We start from the raw sequence: 23,420 nt of genomic DNA, 5'->3' as shown, positions 1-23,420 counted from the left end.
ACTTACATATTCTTACTGCTGTAGAATACTGTATGCTACATGGGACCACATGAGGTTGCACTCGGAAATGGCATGAACAAGCAGGGGTTGAGGAAGGCAGGTTTTGTGTGTCATCCTTGATTCCCACAGGAAGATGTGATTGGATTGTTTTAATCATTTTGTGGTATAGCAGAGTACTGAGTCCTGTTACTCAGAGATGAGCAGACATTGCACTTAGTGCCCATGATAAAGAGGGTTGTTTGAATACTGTACATTAACTGCAGTAACACAATGAGGAGGGGCTTGTGAGACATTAAGAACAAAAAATTTTAAAATCTGCATAAGAAAATTGCCAAGACACAATTAAAGGTAATTCATTAGATTAATAGTGGACTTCCCAGCAGAAACACTCTAGTCCAGGAGGATATGAAAGGATATATTGCAAGTCCTGAAAGAAAATAACTTCAACCAAGATTACTACATATAGAAAGATTATATTTCAGAATCAAATGAAAAATATATAGCTTCCAAGATAAGCAAAAATTGAATAAATTCATGATTACCAGACTAGTCTTACTAAACATGCTTAAGAGAGTCCAGCATTCTGAAGTGGAAGAAAGAGAACTACCACCATGTTAGCATGTGAAAGTATAAATCCCATTAGATCCAGAGATATAAAAATGAGAAATGTAAAAAGATCAAGCAGTAATGGTATAGTAAACCATCAAAAGATGAAGTTGAGTAAGTTGAATATTCAAATAATAAGAAGAAATTCAACAAAATGATATGCATAATTCATAACTACCATTAATAACTCTAAGTACAAATGGTCTTAATTCTCCAATTAAAAGACACAGACTGGCTGCATGTACTAAAAAACCAGAGCCAGCAATTATACTGCCTGCAAGAAACTCAAATCATTGGTAAGGATACACACAGACTGAGAGTGAAGGGATAGAAAACAATATTTCAAGTAAAAAGAATCTAACACCAAGCAGGAATAGCTATTCATATAACAATATAGACACCAGTATGAAAACTATAAGAAGAGATCAGGAAAGTCACTATATAATGATCAAAGGATCACTTACTCAAGAATATATAACAGTTGTAAATTTATATGTACCTTCTATTGGAGCTCCCAATCTAATAAAACAAATACTATTACACTTAAAGAGAGATACAGGCTTTGGTACATAACAGTGGGGGATTTCAATACCACACTCTCACCAACAGATAGATCAGTCAGGTGAAAATTAACAAAGAAAAAACAAAGTTAAATTACATTGCAGATCAGATGGACTTAACATTTACATCCTGTTTCATCCAACAGCTGTAGAACAAATATTCTTTTCATCAGAATAGACTACGCATTAGTGAACAAAATAAATTTTAATGGATTTTAAAATTTTAAATCATATCCTATATCTTTCCTGATCACAATGGAATAAAACTAAAAATCAACAACATGAAGAAGTTTAGAAATTATACAAACACATGAATATTGAACAACACACTTGTTCATGCATGATGGTAATTGAGGAAATTATAAAGGAAATTAAAAATTACTTGAAACAAATGAAAATGGAAAGTAACATACAAAATTTGCTGTATAAAATGAAAGCAGTACTAAGAGGAAAATTAATATCAGTGAGAGCCTACATTAAAAAATAGATCTTGGGCTGGGATTGTGGCTCAGCGGTAGAGCGCTTGCCTAGCATGTGTGAAGCCCTGGGTTCGATCCTTAGCACCACATAAGAATAAAATGAAGATACTGTGCCCACCTACAACTAAAATAATATTAAATGTTAAAAAATAGATCTTAAATACATACCTAATGATGCATCCCAAGATCTCAGAAAAGTGAAAATGTACCATACTCAAAATTACTAGAAGAAAAGAAACAATAAAGATTAAAGCAGGCCTGTAGCTATAGCTCAGTGGTGGAGCACTTGCCTAGCATGTGTAAGGCACTAGGTTAGATCCCCAGTACCAAATATAAATAAATAAATACTGTCCATCTAAAACTATATTTTTAAAAAAATAAGATTAAAGCTTAACTAAAAGAAACAGAGTTTTTCTTTAAAAAGATTTTTTAAAAATTGATAAACCTTTAGTTAAATTAAGAGAGAGAGAGAGAGAGAGAGAGAGAGAGAGAGAGAGAGAGAATTAGATCTCAAAAGGAAACATTACAGGGGCTGTGGTTGTGGCTCAGTGGTAGAGCGCTCACCTAGCATGTGCAAGGCCCTGGGTTTGATCCTCAGCACCACATAAAAAATAAAATAAATATATAAAAACGAAACATTACAATTAACACCACAGAAACTTAAAGTATCATTAGTGATTATTTTGAAAAAAAATATGCTAACACACTAGGAAATTCAGAAGAAATGTACCAATTTATGGGCACAAATGACCTATGAAAATTGAACCAAAAAGACACAAAAAAACTAGAATTGATTGTTAAGAAAATAAGATATTGAAACAGCAATAAAAAGACTTACAAGTAAAGATCAAGGATGAGATGGTTCCAGTACTGAAATTTACCAAACTTTTAAAGCAAACAATGCTTTTCAAATTATTCCACAAAATAGAAAGGGAAGGAACCCATCCAAAACACTCTATGAGGACATTATTACACAGTTACCCAAATCGTACAAGGACACACACACACACACACACACACACACACACACACGGAAACTATAAACTGATGAACAGATGTGAAAATCCTAAATAACATATGAGAAAATCAAATTGAACAGTATATTGGAAAGATCATACCACAATTTCATTCCAGAGATGCAAGATGCTTCTCCACATACAGTCAATAAACAAAATACATCAAATATAATGAATAAGTGACAAAAATCACTTGATCACCTTCATAGATGCAAAAAATCATTTGACAAATTCGACATATCTTCATAATAAAATCCCTGAACAAACAAGTATAGAAGATGGAGAGGTCTCTCATGTTTATGGATCAGAAGAATTGATATTGTTAAAATATTCATGTTACCCAAAGTGATCTACATATTCGATGAAATTTCTGTCAAAATAACCAAAAACATTTTTTGCATAATTACAAAAAGTACCAAAATTCATATAGAAACATGAAAGAACCAGAATAGCCAAAGCAATCCTGAGCAAAACAAATAAGGATGGAGGTATCAGAATTCCTGATTTTAAGACATGCTACAGAGCCTTACCAACGATAAGAGCATATTGGCATAAAAATAGATACATAAGCCAATGGAACAAAATAGAGAATCTATAAATAAACCATACATCTACAGTCAACTGATTCTCAACAAACATGCAAAAAAAAAAAAACATTGGAGAAAAGACAGTTTCTTTAACAAAGGGTCTGGGAAAATTGGATATGCATGCCCATGCAGAAGATGGGAAACTCGAACACTATTTCTCACTCTGTATAAAAATCAACTCAAATGGATTAAAAACCTTAATGTAAGTCCTCAATCTCTGAAACTACTAGAGGAAAACATAGGTGAAATCCTTCAAGGTAATGATAAAGGCAATAATTTTCTGGATTAAATTCCAATAGCCAAGGTAACAAAAGCAAGTGTTGACAAATGAGAGTACATCAAATTAAAAAGCTTTGGCACAGCAAAGGAAACAAACAACAGAATGAGGAGACAACCTACAGAATGGATGAATATATTACTACTCACATGATGGAGGATTAATATCCACAATTCATACAGCACTCAAGTAGCTTCATGTCATAAAACAAATAATCCAATGAAAAATGGGCAAATCATCTGAAGAGACATTTCTCAAAAGAAGGAATACAATAAAAACATGAACATATGCTCAATATCATTAGCCACCATGAAAATGCAAATCAAAACTACAATGAGTTAACATTTTACTCCAATATTAATGGGTGCTATGAAAAAGTTAAAAATAACAAATACTGTCAAGGATGTATAGAAAAGAGAACCCTTATTCACCATTGGTGTTAATATAAAAATTATACAACTTCGGAAGGCAATATGGAAGAACATCAAAAAATAAAATTATCATATCATTCAGCTATACTACTCCTAAGAATAATTCCAAAGGAAATAAAATCAGAATGAAAAAAAATATATCAGCATTCTCATGTTTATTGTGATCCTATTCACAATAGCTAATTTGTGGAATCAAACTAGGTGCCCATCAACAGATGAGTGGATATAGAAAATACGATATATATACACAATGGTGTATTATTCATCCATAAAGAAGAATGAAATCCTGTCTTCTGAAACAAAATGGACAGAAATGTAAGACATCATGTTGGGTGAGATGAACGTGACATAGAAAGACAAGTATTATGTTCTCATATGTGGGCAACTAAAAATTGTGGCTCTGAATGTAGAAGAGAGTATACTAGGGAATGGAAAGGTTGATGGGGAGTTGGGAAAGTGAAAAAGGGATAGATAGACATGATCAATCAACAATGAATGCAGTTGCAGAAATATAACAATAAATAAAATTAATGTGTACCAAAAATACAATAATAATAGTAAAAAATAATAGTTTTCTTTCTTTTTTTATTTTTAAAGTTTCTATGCCTCAGTAAAACCAACTGTACAAAACAAATGTTATCTTTTTTATAAACAATGATATTTTAAAATCAGGTCTAGTACATTTTTCTTTTAGCAATGAATTAAAAATTTATATTATGCATATGAATTTTCAAAACATTATGCTAGAGATATATCATTCCTCTCTATTTATACCAATCCTGTTTCCAGTGAAAATATCTTCTTATCTATAAGACACTGAATATCAAGATCTCATAAAAAATCCTCTTTCATGGATTTTTCTGGGAGAAAAATCTAATCTGACTAAATTTTTTTTCAAATTTATATATATATATATATATATACACACACACACATATATATAGTGTAATATATATAGTACATTATATTGTGTACATTAATATATATATATATATATATATATATACACATACACACATATGCCATGAATCACTTGTTCTTTTAAAATTGTTGTTACAGTTATACACAATATTGGATCCATTGTGATATGATCATACATGCACAGTTCATAATTTTGTCCATTTCCTTCCCCTGTATCTCCCTTTTTCTCCTCCCTTTTACCCCTTCCTCCACTCCACTGATCTCTCTTCTATTTTCATGAATTCGCTATTTTCTAATTTCCACATAAAAGGTAAAACCTATAACCTTTGGAATTTATGAGTATGCCCAGTTTCACCTAGCATGATTTCTCTAGTCCCGTCCATTTTCCTGCAAATGAAAATTATATTATTCTTGATGGTATAATAAAACTCTATTGTAAAAGCTATCTATTTTCTCCATTTTAAATGGAGAAAAAATTGTAAGCATTCCCTCTAAAAACTGTAACATGAAAGGGATGCCCTCTTTCACCACTTCTATTCAACATAGTCCTTAAAACTCTAGCCAGAGTAAACAGACAAAAGAAATTAAAGGGATGCAAATAGGAAAAGAAGAACTCATACTATTACTACTTGACAATGACATGATTCTGAATTTAGAAGATCCAAAAATTCCACCAGAAAACTTCTAGAATTAATAAATGAATTCAGCAAAGTAGCAGGATATAAAATCAACACCCATAAATCACATGAATTTCAGTGATTAAACCTCTGAAAGAGAAATTAGGAAAACTACCCGATTCACAGTAACCACCCCCCCCCAAAAAAATAAAATACTTGGAAGTCAATGTAACAAAAGAGGTGAAAGACCTCTACTATGAAAATTACAGAACACTAAAGGAAGACATTGAAGAAGACCTTAGAAGATGGAAAGATCTCCTATGTTCTTGGGTAGCACTATGCAGATTTAATGCAATTACAATGAAAATACCAATAACATTTCTCATAGAAATAGAAAAAGCAATCATGAAATTCATTTGAAAAAATAAGAGACCCAAAATAGCCAAAGCAATCCTTAGCAAAAAGAGTCAAGCAGGAGGTATCACAATACCAGACCTATACTACAGAGCTACAGTAACAAAAAGAGCATGGTATTGGCACCAAAATAGGTAGACCAATGGTACAGAATAGAAGACACAGAGACAAACCCACATAAATGCAGTTATCTCATACTACATAAGGGCACCAAAACATTCTTTGGAGAAAAGATAGCCTCTTCAATAAATGGTGCTGAAAAAACAGGAAACACGTATGGAACAAAATGAAACTAAACCCCTATCTCTCACCATACTCAAAACTCAACTCAAAGTAGATCAAGGACTTAGGAATTAAACCAGAGACCCTGGGCTTAACAGAAGAAAAAAACAGGCCCAAATATTTACCATGTCGGATTAGGTCCTGACTTTCTTAACAAGACTCCTAAAGTGCAAGAAATAAAACCAAGAATCAATAAATGAGGTGGAGTCAAACTAAAATGCTCTTTCTCAGCAAAGGAAACAATCAAGAATGTGAAGATAGAGCCTACAGAATTGGAGAAAATCTTTGCTACAGGTGCCTCAGATAGAGCACTAATCTCCAGGATATATAAAGAATTTAAAAAACTTAACACCAAAAAAAAAAAAGAAGAAAGAAAAAGAACCCAATCAATAAATGGCCTAAGGAACTGAACAGACATTTCTCAGAAGAAGATAATATACAATTTATCAACAAACATGAAAAAATGATCAACATCTCTAGCAATTATAGAATTACAAATCAAAACTACCCTAAGTTTTCATCTCACTCCAGTCACAATAGCAGTTATCAAGAATATAAGCAACAATAAGCATTAGCAAGCATGTGGGGGAAAAGGTATACTCATACATTGTTGGTGGAACTGAAAACTGGTGCTACCACTCTGGAAAGCAGTCTGGAGATTCCTTAGAAAACTTGGAATGGTACCATCATTTGACTCAGTTATCCCACTCAGCATACTACAGTGATGCAGCCACGTCAATGTTTATAGCAGCTCAATTCACAATGGCTAAACTGTGGAACCAACCTAGATGCCCTTAAATAGACTAATGGATAAAGAAGCTGTGATATATATACACAATGGAATATTACTCAGCATTAAAAGAGAATACAACTATGACATTTACAGGTAAATGGATGGAATTGAAAAATATTGTGCTAAGTGAAACAATCCAATCTCTAATATGTGGGTGCTGATCCATAATGGGGTGGGAAAGGCAAGGGAAGAATGGAGAAAGTTTGAACTGGGCAGAGAGTAGTGAGGGGAGTGGGGAGGATAGGAGTAAGAAAGATGGACATCATTACCCTAGGTACATGTGTGATTGCACAAATGATGCGACTTTATATTTTGTATAACCAGAGAAATGAAAGTTGTGCTCCATTTGTGTAAAATGAATCAAAATTCGTTCTGCTGTCATGTATAACTAACTGGAACAAATAAAAATAAAAAATCCATATACACAATGTATATACACACACATTTTATTTATCTATTCATATATGTCACAGTTTTGTTTATCCATTCATCTGCCAATGGACACTTAGGTTATTTCCACAACTTGGCTATTGTGAATTGGGCTGCTATAAATATGGACATACATGTATCACTATAGTACACTGATTTTAGTTCTTTTGGGTCTATATGGTGATTCCATTCCTAGTCTTTTGAGGAACCCCCATGTTGATTATCTTAGTGGTTGTACTAATTTACAACTCCATCAACAGTTTATTAGTGTTCCTTTTTTCCTGCATCCTCAATAGCATTTACTATATTTGAATTCTTAATGATTGTCATTCTAGATGAAGGGAGATGTAATCTCAGTGTAATTTTGATTTGCTTTTCCCTGATTACGAAAGACATTGCACATTTTTTCATATATTTGTTGGTTATCTGTATTTCTTTTGAGGAATTTCTGTTAAGTTCATTTGTCTATTGATTGGGTTTTTCTCTGGTATTAATTTTTTAAATTCTTTATATATCCTGGATATTAATCCTCTGTCAGAAGAGTATCCAATAACATTTTTTTTCCATTCTGTAAGCTCTCTCTTCATGTTCTTGTTTCCTTTGTTGCACAGAAGGTTTTTAATTTTTTTTTGAACAGGTGACTTAATCTAGGGACATTTACCCACTGAACCACATCCCCAGTACATTTTTAGATTTTTTTTAAACACAGGTCTCACGGAGTTACTTCCAGCTTAAAGAAATACAGATCTTGGTACTCGTCTGCCTCTACAAACGTGTGAGCCAATTTTCTGTCTCCATTAATCCTGCTGTTTCTGTTTTTGTAGAGAACTATTACTAACCCAAATTGTTTAATAATCCTAAGGCCACTTGTAATTTATTCTTGGAACTTCCCTCAGTTTACAACATTGTTTACTCTGGGTATGGTGTGTCTGAATTTTTAGTCTCTGGAGTATAGATGCTCCTTGACTTACTATGAGGTTACACACCAATAAACAAATCATAAATTAAAAATACTAGAAGTAAAAATAAATTTAATACACCTAACCTACTAAGTGTCATAGCTTAGCAACATGGTACACTGTAGAGTATTTGTTGTTTACCCTCACAATTGCATGGCTGACTGCATACTGTAGTTTGCTGCTGTTGCCCAGCATGATGAAAGTGTATTCTGCCACATACTGCTATTCTGTGAGAATATAAAAGTCAAATTCACAAGTACATTTTATATTTAATGTGTATTTATTTTATAAATAAAAAGCATAAAAATATAGTATATTGAACCACCATAACTTTGAAACCGTCTGTAGTGTCATACAAATCCCTGGCCCAACTTCCTTCCAAAGGCACCATATGTGAGAACTAACTGTCCTTTTTATCCCTTCAGTGCTCAAGATTGAATGCAGGGCCTTGTACATGTTAGGCAACAGCTCTAACACTGAATTACAACTCTGGTCCCTACCTGTTATTTTTCATTTAATTTTTCTTAAAAGACAAACAGTGATCTCTAGAGCTTCTACTGGCATAGCTCAGCTAACATTTTATTTGTCTGACAAGCAGTTTCAGTCACAGTTTTCTGCAAGGGGAGTGTAATACAAATAGAAAACTTCTTTCCACTGACAAGCAGAAGTGAAGCAAAACCCCCCTATTATCAGAGCTAAGCTTAAAAACAATGAATTCAGATAAGTACACTATTTAAGGAACTCCCTAGAGAAATGGACACAACTTTTTGGATAGAATTGAATAATATTTTTCTCTCTGAACTTAGCAGGTGGTAGCCTCAATAAAAATAGAGGAATTACTAGTTATCTTCTGTGTACAAGAGCAAACTTGTAAATGTAAAGTCCATCATTTAACATACATACAAATCTTCTATTCTCCAACAACAAAAATTAAAAGCCAGAAACAGCATATATTCTTTAATTTTTTTCTCCTCAGTGCAAAATGGTGAAAATCCAGAAAGTTCCAATTTAGATTAGAATCTTCCTAATTGTAGGCAAGTTCATTAATCTCTGAGGCTTAGTTTCTTTATTTTAAAATGGATATTGTCTCTCACATAGGATTGCTAAAATGATTAAATGAGAAAACTGATGCAAAATCAATCAGGCTCATAATCACGTGGATAAATAAACATTAGTGTCCTCTGACACTTACCTCCTCCAACACACCCACCTGTATCCAAAACAAGAAAAACCGTACAAGGTGCTATTAGGTGGAGGCTAATTTACAAGGAGAATCACAGATACTTGATACTATTCTAGAAAGAAGAATTGTAGTTGGCCATGTTTGGAATTTTGCCAGCTTCTCTGTTAAGGGCATTTCATCCTGCCTACTTTTTAAAATCTTTTAGAAATTATACATTGCACATTCACACCAGGTTTGTGATGTACATTTTTACTATTTACATTTGAGACATAGCCCCTGTGGAGCACATATGTCACTTGGATTATAGCTAGCTGTGGAAAGTGTCTGAATTCCTGCCTTGTCAATATCATTTCACCATTTATAAGAACACAGATAGCTTTCATTAGCTCTTTTAGAGACCCCTCAGTTATGGCATCTCAGGTTCATATTTGGTACTGCTTGCTTCTATGTGTTCTTTCAAGAACCTTGTTTGTTGAGTAACTTAAATATAGGGGTCTGTTATCCTGCAGCACAATTCTTGAGCTTAAGGGGAATCTGTAACTAGCTCCTGCAATGTGCCACCTAGGGGCTGGGGATATGGGTCAAGGGTTAACACGCTCTCCTGGCATGCACAGGGTGCTGGGTTCTATCCTCAGCACCACATAAAGATAAAATAAAGATGTTGTGTCCAATGAAAACTGAAAAATAAATACTAAAAATTCTCTCTCTCTCTTTAAAAAAAGAGATTAGTTAAAGTAAATAAAAATAGGAGACTCACACCAAAATGTAATTTGAAAGAATTATCTTATTCGTGCAATAGAATAAGCATGTGGATGGCTTGGAGTGTATAGATACAGCAATACAACAACGGTTGGGACATAAAATAGAAGGGAGGTCATAAACTTATAGGAAAAAAGAGATAAAATGTTGTAAGTTATCTCTCATATGTGGAAGCTAGAGAGTAAAAAAAGTTATTCTTATGAAAATAGAAGGGAGATATAGTGGGTAGAGGAATGAGATCAGGGAGAGGAAGGAGGGAGAAACAGGAGATATAATGGGGATTAAATTAATCAAATTTATGTTATGTCATGTAAAAATGTTACAATGAAACACACTAATCTGTATAATTAATATACACCAAAAAATTTTTAAAAGGAGGTAATCAGTAACAATTTAAGTAGTTGAGCACTAAGTAAAATTTATGTGACTTAGCATGGTTCTCACAATCTTTAATCCAACAGCAGAAAGTGTTACATTTTTAAATATTAAGTACATTTTTGGAATCATGAATAGTCATCAAATTATGCATATTCATGTAAAATATGAAATTTAAAAATGTATTTAATGAAAATAACTTTTTGCATAACCTTAAATGTGGAAAGAAATTGGTAGCAAAACTTCCAATACATAGGATCTTTTCTCACCCAGTCAATGAACACTGCTATGTGTATACAAAGTATGTGGTTCATAAGTATTTAACAGTACTGTTTACAAACTTGTGTTTGCCTCCACTAAAACCTGCATGTAACCAAGTATTCTTTAATAAAAATATGAACCACAATAGTCATTGGCCTGTTAAATTTTTCTTTCCTTTAATCTCATTGCATTGGAAGGTCCTTTTGTGTTCTCACGTTTTAATCTTACTGAAGTACAGCAAAGATCTAAAAATAAGCTTTGCTCTTGTAAAATGTAACCAAACTCAAAAATTTTATCCCTGTGTTATTATCAGTGAATATGAAAACTTCTACAATGAATATAAAACAAATATGGTCTTAAAGATTTGAAATTTATTTGATAGCAGGTGTAAAACAAGCAATTTTTTAAAATATATTTTTTAGTTGTAGATGGACAGAGCACCTTTATTTTATTTATTTATTTTTATGTGGTGCTGAGGATCGATTCCAGTGCCTCCCATGTGCTAGGCAAGCACTCTACCAGTGAGCTACAGCCCCAGCCCAATATAAGGAGTTTTCTGGAATAAAATATTTATGTGGAAGGAAATTATCCTGCTATCACTGCCTCTACCATAAAAATATCAGGTGAAAGAGAAAAAATATAATTACTTTGACCATATGTTTTAAATATTCATAGATTTAAACTGACAGTGTTAAGATAACTCATGTCATTTAATTGCCCAAACTGTAGCCTATTTTGCTTGCATTAAAAAATATGTATGCCATTTATCTATGGTTTCTTGTCTCACCCAGTGATTTCTTTCTCTTGCACTTGCCTTTTCCATTGTGTTGCTACCTGCTATGAGGTCCTCACCAGAACTGAGCTAATGTTGGTACCATGCACTTGTACTCCAGAATTGAATACAAGTATCATAAGGGAACTACTGTGAATAATTATATTCTATCATTTAAAGAGCCTTGAAGAAATGGATAAATTTTGAGAAACACACAACATACCAACATTGGGTTAAGAAATCAATGACAGGTAAAGATGAAATCAAATCTATAATCAACACCTCTTAACAAAGCAAACAAGAAAACAACCAGTCCCCCATGACTACCATAAGGCTTCAATGGTGAATTCTACCAAACACTTACTTTAAAAAGAATGAATATCAATATTCAAGCTCTTATAAAACATTGAATAGAAAGTCACACTTCTAACTCATTCTTTGAGGCCAAGCTAGATACAAACATCCTGACATCAAGCTAGATAAAAAAAAAAAAAAATCACAAGAAAACTATACAAACAACTCCATGAATATAGACATAAAATTCCTCAAACAAATAAAAATGGAATTCAGTAGCATAGTAAAGGATTATACCGTATAATTAACTGGGATTTATCCAAGAAATGCCAGGGTGGTTCATCACAAAAAACTTCAATCATATAACAAACCACATTAATGGAATTTAAGGAGGGAAAAATCTCATGTGACCATGTCAACTGGTGCTCGAAAAGCATGCAACAATATTCTACACACTTTGCTAAAATTACTCCAGAGTTCACAACAGAAGGAACTTAAATTTCATTAAAGGAATTTATGAAAATCCTCTGCTAATAGTATACTCAATGATGAAAAATTGAAAAATATTTCAAGATCAAGAACAAGACCATGGTCCCCTGTTTTCATCACTTCTACTCAACATTGTTCTAAAAGTAAAAATCAGTATAATTAGGAAGAAAAAGGAAAAAATTTAAAAAGAACTAAAAAAGCATCCAAATTGGGAAAAATAATATTTATTGGTGGGTGACATGATCCTATGTAGAGGTAATTGCAAAGAATACACAAAAGAACCTCTTAGACTTAATGAACACATTTAGTCTATTTGAAAAATAGATGATCAATGCACTAAATTTATTATATATGCTAGCAATGAACAAGCAAAAGAGGAAATTAAGAAAATGATTCTATTTATAATAGCATCAAAAAGGATAAATATATAAGAATAAATTTAACCAAAGAGGTTCAAGACAAAAAATATTTTTAATGTGTTCTAATTAGTCATACATGAAGTAAAAATGCATTTTGACACATTATACATAAATAGAGCACAACTTTTCCTTCCTCTGGCTGTATATGGTGCAGTCACATGGGGATTGTAATCATACATGTATTTAGAATAATAATGTCCATTTCATTGCACTGTCCTTTCCATTCCCACACGCCCTCCATTTCCTTCACTCCCCTCTGCACAAACCAAAGTTCCTTCATTTTTCCCTATCTCCCCATTATTTATCAACATTTGTTTATCAGAGAAAACATTCATCCTTTAGTTTTTAATTCTTTTTAAAAAATGCACTGTTAATAGTAAATAAAGACCTGAATAAGACATCCCATATTCATAGATTGGAACACTTGATATTATTAAAATGTCAATCTTTTCCCAAAGCAATATACAGATTCAATGAAATTCTTCTCAATATCTCAACTATAATTTTTGCATAAGTTGATGAGCAGGACCCAAAATATATACAGTATTGTAGTCATCTATGAATTGTCAAAATAAAATTAAAGGAGAAAAATAATATTGAAGAACTCATAATTCTATTTAAAAATTTACTGGAAAGGTGAAGTATTCAACACAGTGCAGTATTGACACAAAGTTAAATAGATCAATTAAACAGAATTAAGAGTCCAATAATAAATCAGACCTCTGCAGTCAATTGAGTTCTGACAATAATGTAAGTCCAACCATTGGGGAATCCTGGAACAATTAGATACAACAAGCAAAAGAATGAAGCAGGACTCCTACCTCACATCATACACAATAAATAAACTCTGAATAAACTACGGTTGACAAAAATAAACTGAATATTTGGCAATTGCTAATATAAGAAATGTTGCATATTCCCAACACACACACACACACACACACACACACACACACACACACAAACCCTGATATGTGTCTAAAGTGACAGATATTCCAATTACTATGATCTGAATTTTACACATTGTGGACATGCTTATACATTGTGTATATGTATTGAAATGCCACATATTATCCCATCAGTATGGACAATTACAAAAAAAAGGTATTATATATTGGATATTTACTGAAAGATTAGATTGGAGTTGCACTTATAAAAAAGAAACAATGAACTAGGCACAAAAAAAGAATGATAAAAAGAAAACAAGTGTTGGTAAATATGTATGAAGATGGATATGCTAATTTTCTTGGGTATAGTAACCATTTCACTATGATTGTTTATAAAAATCACAACACAACTTTATATATACTTCATTTAAGTAAAAATCAATAAACTGAAAAATTAGCCTGTTCCAAAAATGTGCTATACAACAATATTTCTATAATTAACAACATTGTATTGTGTTTAATTTTTAAGACAGTGTATTTTGTGTTAAATGTTATTACCACAACTATAAAACTTTTTGAGATATTATACATATTCCTATTTATCATATTGCCTTTAAAATCCAATGTGCATTTTATAAATGTCATTTTGAAAGTTAAGTTTTCTTCACACATACTGTGATTATATTTAAATTTTATAAGTTTTATCCAGTTTTACAATATCTAAATTGAGTAGTTTTTTAAAGCTTCATTGAGATATCATTAACATACAATAAAATACAGCCCAGGACTGGGGTTGTGGCTCAGTGGTAAAGTGCTTGCCTAGCATGTGAAGACACTGGGTTTGATTCCCAGCACCACATAAAGAAATTAAAAATCATAATAATAAAATAAAATAAAGGTATTGTGTTCATCTAAAACTAAAAAATATTTTTAAAAAATCAGTCCATTAGTTTTCAGTCAAAACAGATTGTAAACATTCTGTTCTTCTTTGTATTTTAGTTCTAGTAATCTATTATCAAGTTCACTGATTCTGTTCTCTTTCATTTCCACTCTAATATTGAACCATCTAGGAAGTTTTCAATTTTAGTTGCATTTTTCAGTTGTATAATACTTTGACAACTTCTACTGCTTTACTGAGGTTTTCTATTTTTTTCCATTGGCTTCAAGATAATTTATAATTTTATGAGGAAGCATTTTTAAAATTGATGTTCTAAACTATCTGTCAGGTAATTCCATAATATGACATCTTAGTTTTTTCAGTTGATTGTCATTTATCATTCAAGCTGTGATTTTCCTGTTTCTTTTTATGATGGGTGATTTTCAACTGTTTCCTTAACATTTGTCGGTAATTTAGGAGACTTTCAGTCTTATTTAATCTTTTTACTTAAGCAAGCAGTTACTCAGTTAGGTTTAGCACAAAGGTCATGGGCTAATTTTATAGATTATGATTCCAGTGATAAAATTTTCAGAATCTCTGTGGTTTTATTTTTATATGGAGTTTCTACTGATTTATCTATGTCACCGGGGTTTTTACTGATCCTTTCTAGTGCCACTTAAGTGGACAGGAAGACCTTATCCAACCCAAGTACTTGTGAGGAGATTCCTCCTGTTAGCACCAATCAATAGATCATTGTCTTTAGGTGGGAAAATGGATTCACCATTCTTCAGGGATGAATAGAGCACTTCTAGGAATGGATGTTTGTTTTAGCTTGACCCCTCTTTCTAGTCCTGAGCAGCCACTTAATTTTCTAGGTGAAGGGAAGAATTATGTAGCTTAGTAGGACAAAGAGGCTCTGCAGACCTGTCTGCTCTTTGTTGCAATATCTTCCTTTTCATTGCTGCCTAGTATTTCCAAGAGAGGGAGGAGAGGTTCAAGCCTTGGGAAGGAAAGCACTTTCCTTGGCTGTTTAATATCACTGGGGACTTTGAATTTATCTCCCTTGCCAATGTTACAAGTCTCTCATGTTGACACATGTTCCACGTGGGGGAATAATGTGACTATCCATTTTTTTTTTCTGTTGCCTGTTTACAGGTAATGAGTTGCTTGGTTTGGATAGCCATCTACTATTAAATGTGTGAAAGAGGGCAAAACACCTTATGGTTTCAATTCCTGGAATTCCTAACCAGTCATCTTCTTCTTTCCACTTTTCATAATTCTCCATGGATGGTCTTTTGCATTATTTCCCAGGGCATATTAATGGGTCCTATGCAGATCATCTGAATTAGGTTCTTTGGTAAAACACTATTTTACTAAACTTATATTAACCTTAAAAAAATCATAAGTTTCAGCAAAAAAGCCAAAGGAAAAAATAAAAAACCTTATTTGTAAGATACTTGTAAATACTCAATTGCATTAAAATAGTAAATAATTTAATACCAATCAACACATTTTATATCAATAATACTTCAATTGAATTGTAAAATTAACCAGGCTAATTAAATGTAAGCAAAATATAATATTTTATGAATTACTTTGAACATTTTAAAGCAGGAAAAAACTACCCACTGATTATTCAAAAAAACTACCCACTGATTTCAGAGTGTTGATTACTATATTTAAGATTTTCTCTGTAGTATATATAAATATTCTGAAATCAAAATGTGTTCATTGAGGTTAAATAAAGGTTAAATTTTGCCAGCTTTACAAAAATCATGACAATTTTCTCAATGGTATTCCTATTAACAGGAGATAAAAAACATTTGTTGCTTTAAATAAAAGATTACTTACTGCTCTTTTTCTAGAACACCCTGTAATCCAAGGCACAGTAAGGTTTCCTGAAATCTGTGAAAACAACAAATCAAATCTCAGTATAGTATACATTGACACTACATATAATGTTGATCAGAATGAAAAAAAATCATACGTTATTTCAAGATACATTTGCATTCAGAGCATATGCAAATGTGCATTTTTTTGATCCCTAAGTATTTAAATGGATTAATTTGTGGAAAAAATTTAGAAGTGGTGTAATATTTTCCTGCAATTTCAAGAAGGTTTCTAGGACACTGTGTGTGTGTGTGTGGGGGGGCACCAGGGTGGGGGTGGCTCTAGAATTGCTGGTGCCATGTTGGGTGTTTGGAAATCTATTGAAGATATAATTAAAATGAAAAGCAATGCCCTATGCCCTATGAAATAAGTGAAAAATTTTCAAGAACATTTTAAATAGGCATCATCATCAAGCAATAGATGAGTTCATAATGAAAGGTGTATACTATAAACCCTTTAAACATATTACGTGTGTTTACTTTCCAAAATCAGCAATAATATAATCATTACTATGTGTGCCTTATTAAATCTTAGGCCTATAATAGGAATGGATGAAACATTTTTCTCCAAACTGTGATTTCATTAGTCTATTCAAGATATCCTCCCCACTCTGTTATTAAATGGTGAAATTTAAGTGTTAATAAAAAATTGACTTTGTGTAAACAATGTATGACTGCAAAGAAAAAAAAACAGAAAATGTGAACCTTTAGGCATTATCATGTGTACATGAAACCTCTCTAGAAAAAAAATTGTGTTCCAGAAAATATGTTCTTTTTTAAGTACATTCTAGTGTTTAGCATTGGTAGTGAAATTTTGCAATGTTGCAAACCTCAAGCACATATTTCTAACACTGCATACAAGTGCTATTGATTAAATACTGTCTAATAATCCCATAAATGTTGAAACATTTTACCTTTAAAAATAGAAAAAATTATTATAGTAGCCAAGGATATAATTTCAATAATCTCTAGTCTACGTATCACACCTGAAATTGAAACAATGCTTCTATAAAATCCTATCTAATAGTATGATTATTCTTTTTAAAGTAAAGTATACTAAGACAAATGACCATAAATAAATTATCCCAGTACAGATATGCAAGGGAATAGATGAGAGTGAATTCTAGGGAGTGTTTACAAAGACTAAGGTGGTCCTGAAACTTTGGTTAATGATAACTAGGACTTAATCACATTTTTTTCATGGGATACACAAGGATTAAATAATACTCCATATTCATTGCTTGCCCTATTTCCCCTACCATACACTTGTTTCTCTCTGAGATACTGACAAGTCAAAACAGCCTTGATAGGAAGTGGTGTTGGTGTATATTCAATCAAACATTTAATGTTTTGGTAAGTTGTATACAGTGATGATTTATATAATAATATATCTCCTGAGAATGCATAATGATCAAATAGTTCATGTAAGAGTTAAGAAATAACCTTAATTATTCTAACTTCAGGTAAATTTTCAAAGTTCCTGGCCACCATACCTGCCACTTTATTTTGAGCTACAAAGATATCAATATGCAAGGCATAGGCTACAAAAATTCATAACTCCAGATACTTTTACGGATATGTAAAACATATAAAATACCATGGCAGTAAAATGACAACTAAATGGTAGAGGATATGGACAAAGTATTAATGAGTTATTTTTTCAATATTTTACTGAAAGTATAAAAAGATTTCTTCTGAAAAAAATCTTTAAAATGTATACATTCTTAATTTTCCATCAATATATAATTGGGTTTGCAAAATCAATTGATTGATAGCTTCAATGAGAAAGGTAAATCATACACCCACAAATTGCTGCTGGGACTAAAGATTGGTGCAACCACTCTTAGGTATTTAAAATCAGCATACTGCAATGATGCAGCCACAACAATGTTTATAGCACATCAATTCAAAATAGCTAAATTATATAACCAACCTAGGTGTCCTTCAGCAGATGAATGGATAAAGAAAATGTGGTATATATACACATTTGAATATTACTCAGTAATAAAAAATGAATGACTTTATGATATTTTTTTGCTAATGGTCAGATCTGGAGACTATCATACCACATGAAGTAAGTTAATCTCCCCAAAATATAAAGGTCAAATATTTTCTCTGATATACGGAAGTAACCCACAAAAAGGGGGTGAGGATGAGAGGAATATACATCTGCAAGACTGGGATCCTAAATAGAATAAGACATACTTCAATTTGTATAATATGTCAAAATTTACTATTCTGTAATGTATAACTAAAAAGAACAAAAAAAGGAGAAAGGTAAATCAGCTAAAATAATAACATAATATCCAATTGTTTTGGAATATCATGCATACATTCCCATCCACAATTCACAACTGGCTGCATAGACTTTCTAGAGAAAATATGTTAAACCAAATGAATTGAAAAAAAAAAAAAGACAGAGCCCCCAAAGAGTGATTACTGAAAAGTTGCATGATACTCAATTATTTATTCAACTCACCTTTTCTGTTCTAATAGTCTTTAGTTTCTTACATTTCTAGTAAAACTCAGGAATGGATAATCAGTGTAGCTGAATTTTTAACCTGTTTTGATTCATAGTACTGATAAATGTTTCCCTAAATTTGGGGAGTTTTATTTGGTGCAATATTGATATTAGGATTCTCACTCACTGAAAGCTATAAAATGTAATACTTAACTGAGAAGAGCCATAACTTCATGATTAAGTGATATTTTAGTTCTAAACATAGTTTCAAGATCCTGTTTTGGACAACTATAAAATGAATCTACAAGGAGACAAGGCTTATTTAACAAATATTTTAGTATTTACATGGCCAAATTAATGCTGCAAGTTTCCAAGTAGAAAATTTAAGATGTAAGAAATTCATCACAATTATGTTGCCATTGTTGAAAGTATTTTGGGAACTTCTGGATTTGTCATTTCATGCCTCATGCAAAGATTATCTCATTTCTTCACATTACTTTTATTTTAACTGAAACTACAGAGCCCAGATTGAGCATTCATATTATTCACTAACCATGGCTCAGAATGAATTCTATTTTCCAAAATCAAATTTTCCCTGAACACTTGATGATTTTTCATCACTGAAAGAATTTAAAATAATCCCTCAGGCTCTTAAGGCAATTGTAAAAGAACTTAAGAAACTTTATGACTAATTAAACATTATTAAAATTAGTGTATATAACTTTCCAAAATAAATATTTTGAATTCCATTCAAATGTCTATCAAGCATATGAAGTGCTATTTTGTGTGCTACAGGAAATAAAAGGTAATTTCCTGGAGGGCAAGAATTATACTTTGAGAGAAAGAGCGAAAACAGGTACACAAAGGACTCTAATATAAAGGAAACTATGGAAATATAGACCTTTTGGAATGCTTGTAATCCCAGCTACTTGGAGGCCAATGTGGGAGGATCATGAATCTTTATATAATGATGTTTCTGCAAATATCCCAAACACACAATTTTTAAAAGTTTATTTGTTTATAATTTTGTTTATTGCTAGTATCTGAACATACTGTTATGTGAACCAGGAAAATTAGAATTATATTAATTAGTGTTTTATTAAATATAATTTGATTAAAACAATCAGGCAATAACTGGGTCTTTCAGAAAGTTCAGCTGTAACAGATTCCTAAATCAATGTTTTAACTTTCCATGGGTTGTTTTGGTATTAGTTAAGCATGAGAACCTATCAATCATTCTGCTTAATTGGCAGGGTTCCCTATGTGGTTTTTCAATTATGAGGTATACAGCACAGAGAACACTACTGGGTATATATATGATAGGCACTCAATAAATATTTGCTGATGACTGATTGAATTAATTTGGGCCTTCATTATTCACTAGCTCTGACTTTCTGAAATGCAACAAAAGGCTAAGAGTGGCAATACTCAAGACTGTTGCATGGGGTAAGATGTTGTAGGGAGGTGAGTAATAATTCTGGTTGAGAACAATGTGTTCTGGAAAAAAAGTAGAGTGTCCTGGCATATGTAAAAATCTTCTCCCCTCTTCTCTCCATCAAGTCTCCGACAAAGATTTGAGAAATTAGATTATCTTTACAGATTACTTTTAATACTACTACTTTGTGGCAAGCAATTAACACTTTAAAGTACATAAAATTTTATCTATTTAATGATAGGAAAATGATGTTTAAAAGGTTTAGTAGCTTGAAAAGTTCCTGCAACTGACATCCAAAGTGGGATTTTTTTTCTATATTTTCTTGGTTAAATTTTATAGATACAGAGAGATTAAGATAAAGGAAACTATAATTATAAGATCTTTTAATAAAATTACAATAGTACTTAACCATAACAATACAAACCTGATTTCTGGAATATTGGCAGTTTAATATAATGCAAGGATATAAGTAAAATAAAATAAATTAGTATGTGGATGATTATCTTGTGATTCAAAGGCCCTGAGTGATATACAATTACAAATTTGAATCTGAGATTATAACTTCTAGAATATTTCAACATATTATCTAATTTTACTCATAAAAAGACATTTGAGAAAACTACAAAAGTTACTTGCGATTTTCCAAAAATGAATTGTCAAGTATTAGTTTTTAATTATAATTATACTTTTATAACTGAAATGAAATAGTTTATTAATGTGTAGTCAGAGATCAGATCTCCAAACAATAGCAAAGATTTACTGTTTTTATCAAGCTGAACTGGACTCATGTTCTTACCAGAAATCATGGCTCCCTATCTACTTTACATACAATTTTATATTGAACCAAAAGATGGACTTTTAATGGAAATGCCCTGGTTACTTGTTGCACTAACTCTGTATCTACAGATGCATGCACTCTGCAATTTAAAAAACAATCAACAAAGAGAAGTCAGGAAGATTAAGTACTAAGAAGCTCTATACCCCCTGTTAGAAACATTAAATAAACAACTAATGGCTGCCTAAAATAACTTTGTAGCAACAATGAAAATCATATAAAAAATAGAGCAACCAAGCAAATACCCAATTAAGAAAATACCACATTCAAAATTTTGTGAAATTCCATGACATTTTTATTAGCCCTTCTCACATCTACTTCATAGTTTAACATAGTATTGAGGAAATAGTGTCTTAATTCCCAGTCTCCTCTGTGAACAAGAATCAGACTGAATTTAATTCTCAAAGTTCTAACCTTCTGGGGATCTATCTGAGTAATTGGTCTCTTTATTTCCTTATCTGTAGTTCAGACAGATAAAAGTGGAGTAACTCAAATATCAAGCTAGGGGAAGTTGTAAGAAGCTATTGGCAAGACTTATGAAAACAATAAGGAGTTAGCAGACCACAGAAACTTGAAGAAAAAGACTACTGATTGAGGAATATAATAAAAATCTAGGGGCTCTAGGAGAAGTAGGATTGAGACCCTTAGGCAAATTAAGATCATTAAAAGCAACTATGCCTACAGAAGAATTGGTAAATATCATGTACACAGGCTCAGGGAAGATATAAAGAAAAGTTCCAAGAGACTATAAAATGTCATGCCAGGCTGATAAGTGAATGTCTCCAATAGCATGCGTCCAGAATGCAAAGAGGGATGTACATTTATTCCAAATAACCAATTTTAAAAATTCATAAATTCATATTCAAAAAGAATATAAAGAAATAGGAATTTATTGCTTTTTCAATGAAAATAAATAAATCTCAAAAAAGTGTCCCTGAAGAAATGCATGCATTGGATTTACACAAAAAATGCTTTAAGACAATTATTTTACATTTTATGCAAGACTCATGGTAAACAAAAAGAAAAAAAATCTCTAGTAAATACACAAGAGATGAACAAAAAGGAACCAAGAATAATACTACAAAAATCATCAAATCACACAGGAAGATGGTAAGAAGAATGAACAAAAGAATTTTAAAAAATCAGAAAATAGTAAGAAAGTATAATATTAAGTCTTTACCAATCAATATTATTTTAAGTATATATTGATTAAATTCTTCTAAGGACTGAGAGAGACTGAATGGACTGGGGGAAAAAAAACAAGATCCAACAATAGATGGCATACAAGCAACTCACATTAACTTTAGGAGCACTTATAGGCTGAAATTGAAGGGATGAGGAAAGTTATTCCTGCTTGCTTGGGTTTCCATTTCACTTCTTATAAACCATAGATGTCATCAAGGAGGCTCTATTCTAAAGACTACATCTAATCCTAATTATCTCCCTTTATGGCCCCACTCCAAAAACCATTAACATATGAATCAGGATATTAAGTGTTGAACTGTAACCAAAAGAGTTGCTATACTTACATTAGGAAAAAAAAAGAGTCTTTCCATAAAAATCTGTCACAAGAGATAAAGAAATTCACTATCTAATGACATAGAGGTCAACTGAACAAGAAGATACAACATGCAGGCATGGCAGTGTACTTTTTTAGTCACTGGGAAGATTGAGGCAGAATAATCACAAGTTTGAGGCCAGCCTAGGCAAGTTAACAATTTTTTTTTTTCAAAATTAAAAAAAAAATGTCTGATGATGTAGTTCTGTTATACAGGACTTGGCTAGCACAGGTGAGGACTTGCTTTCAATGGCCAGAACTGAAAACAAAATATATAACAATTATAAATATATCTTTTCCAAATATTGCAATGCTTAAAAACCTAAAGCAAATATTAAAATTACTGCAGGAATAAATAAATGGCAAGGCACAATTATTAGGAGACTTTGATAACTCACTTTAAAAACGGAAAGCTCAAGACAGAAAATCAGTAAGAGCAGACTTGAGTATTGTTTTAGCTCTAGTATATTTCATATATTAGTTCATATAAAACTAATACATTTAAGAAAATAAAAATTATGTCAAGTATCTATTCCAGCTGCACTGGTATGATAC

The 23,420-nt window shown here is 31.9% G+C and overlaps 1 protein-coding gene across 1 annotated transcript in view; it reads right to left on the bottom strand.

Annotated features, from left to right (window-relative positions):
* The window catches only part of Hdx (highly divergent homeobox), an 80,446-nt gene that overhangs the window by 45,261 nt on the left and 11,765 nt on the right, over window positions 1-23,420 (bottom strand). The window contains exon 3 of the mRNA XM_026410544.2: window positions 16,539-16,592. Within this exon, the coding sequence (XP_026266329.1) occupies window positions 16,539-16,592 (54 nt within the window). The remainder of the gene's footprint in view (window positions 1-16,538; window positions 16,593-23,420) is intronic.

This window comes from Urocitellus parryii, chromosome X (assembly GCF_045843805.1).
Source record: "Urocitellus parryii isolate mUroPar1 chromosome X, mUroPar1.hap1, whole genome shotgun sequence".
NCBI lineage: Eukaryota > Metazoa > Chordata > Mammalia > Rodentia > Sciuridae > Urocitellus > Urocitellus parryii.
This window is presented reverse-complemented; position numbering and strand designations above follow the sequence as displayed.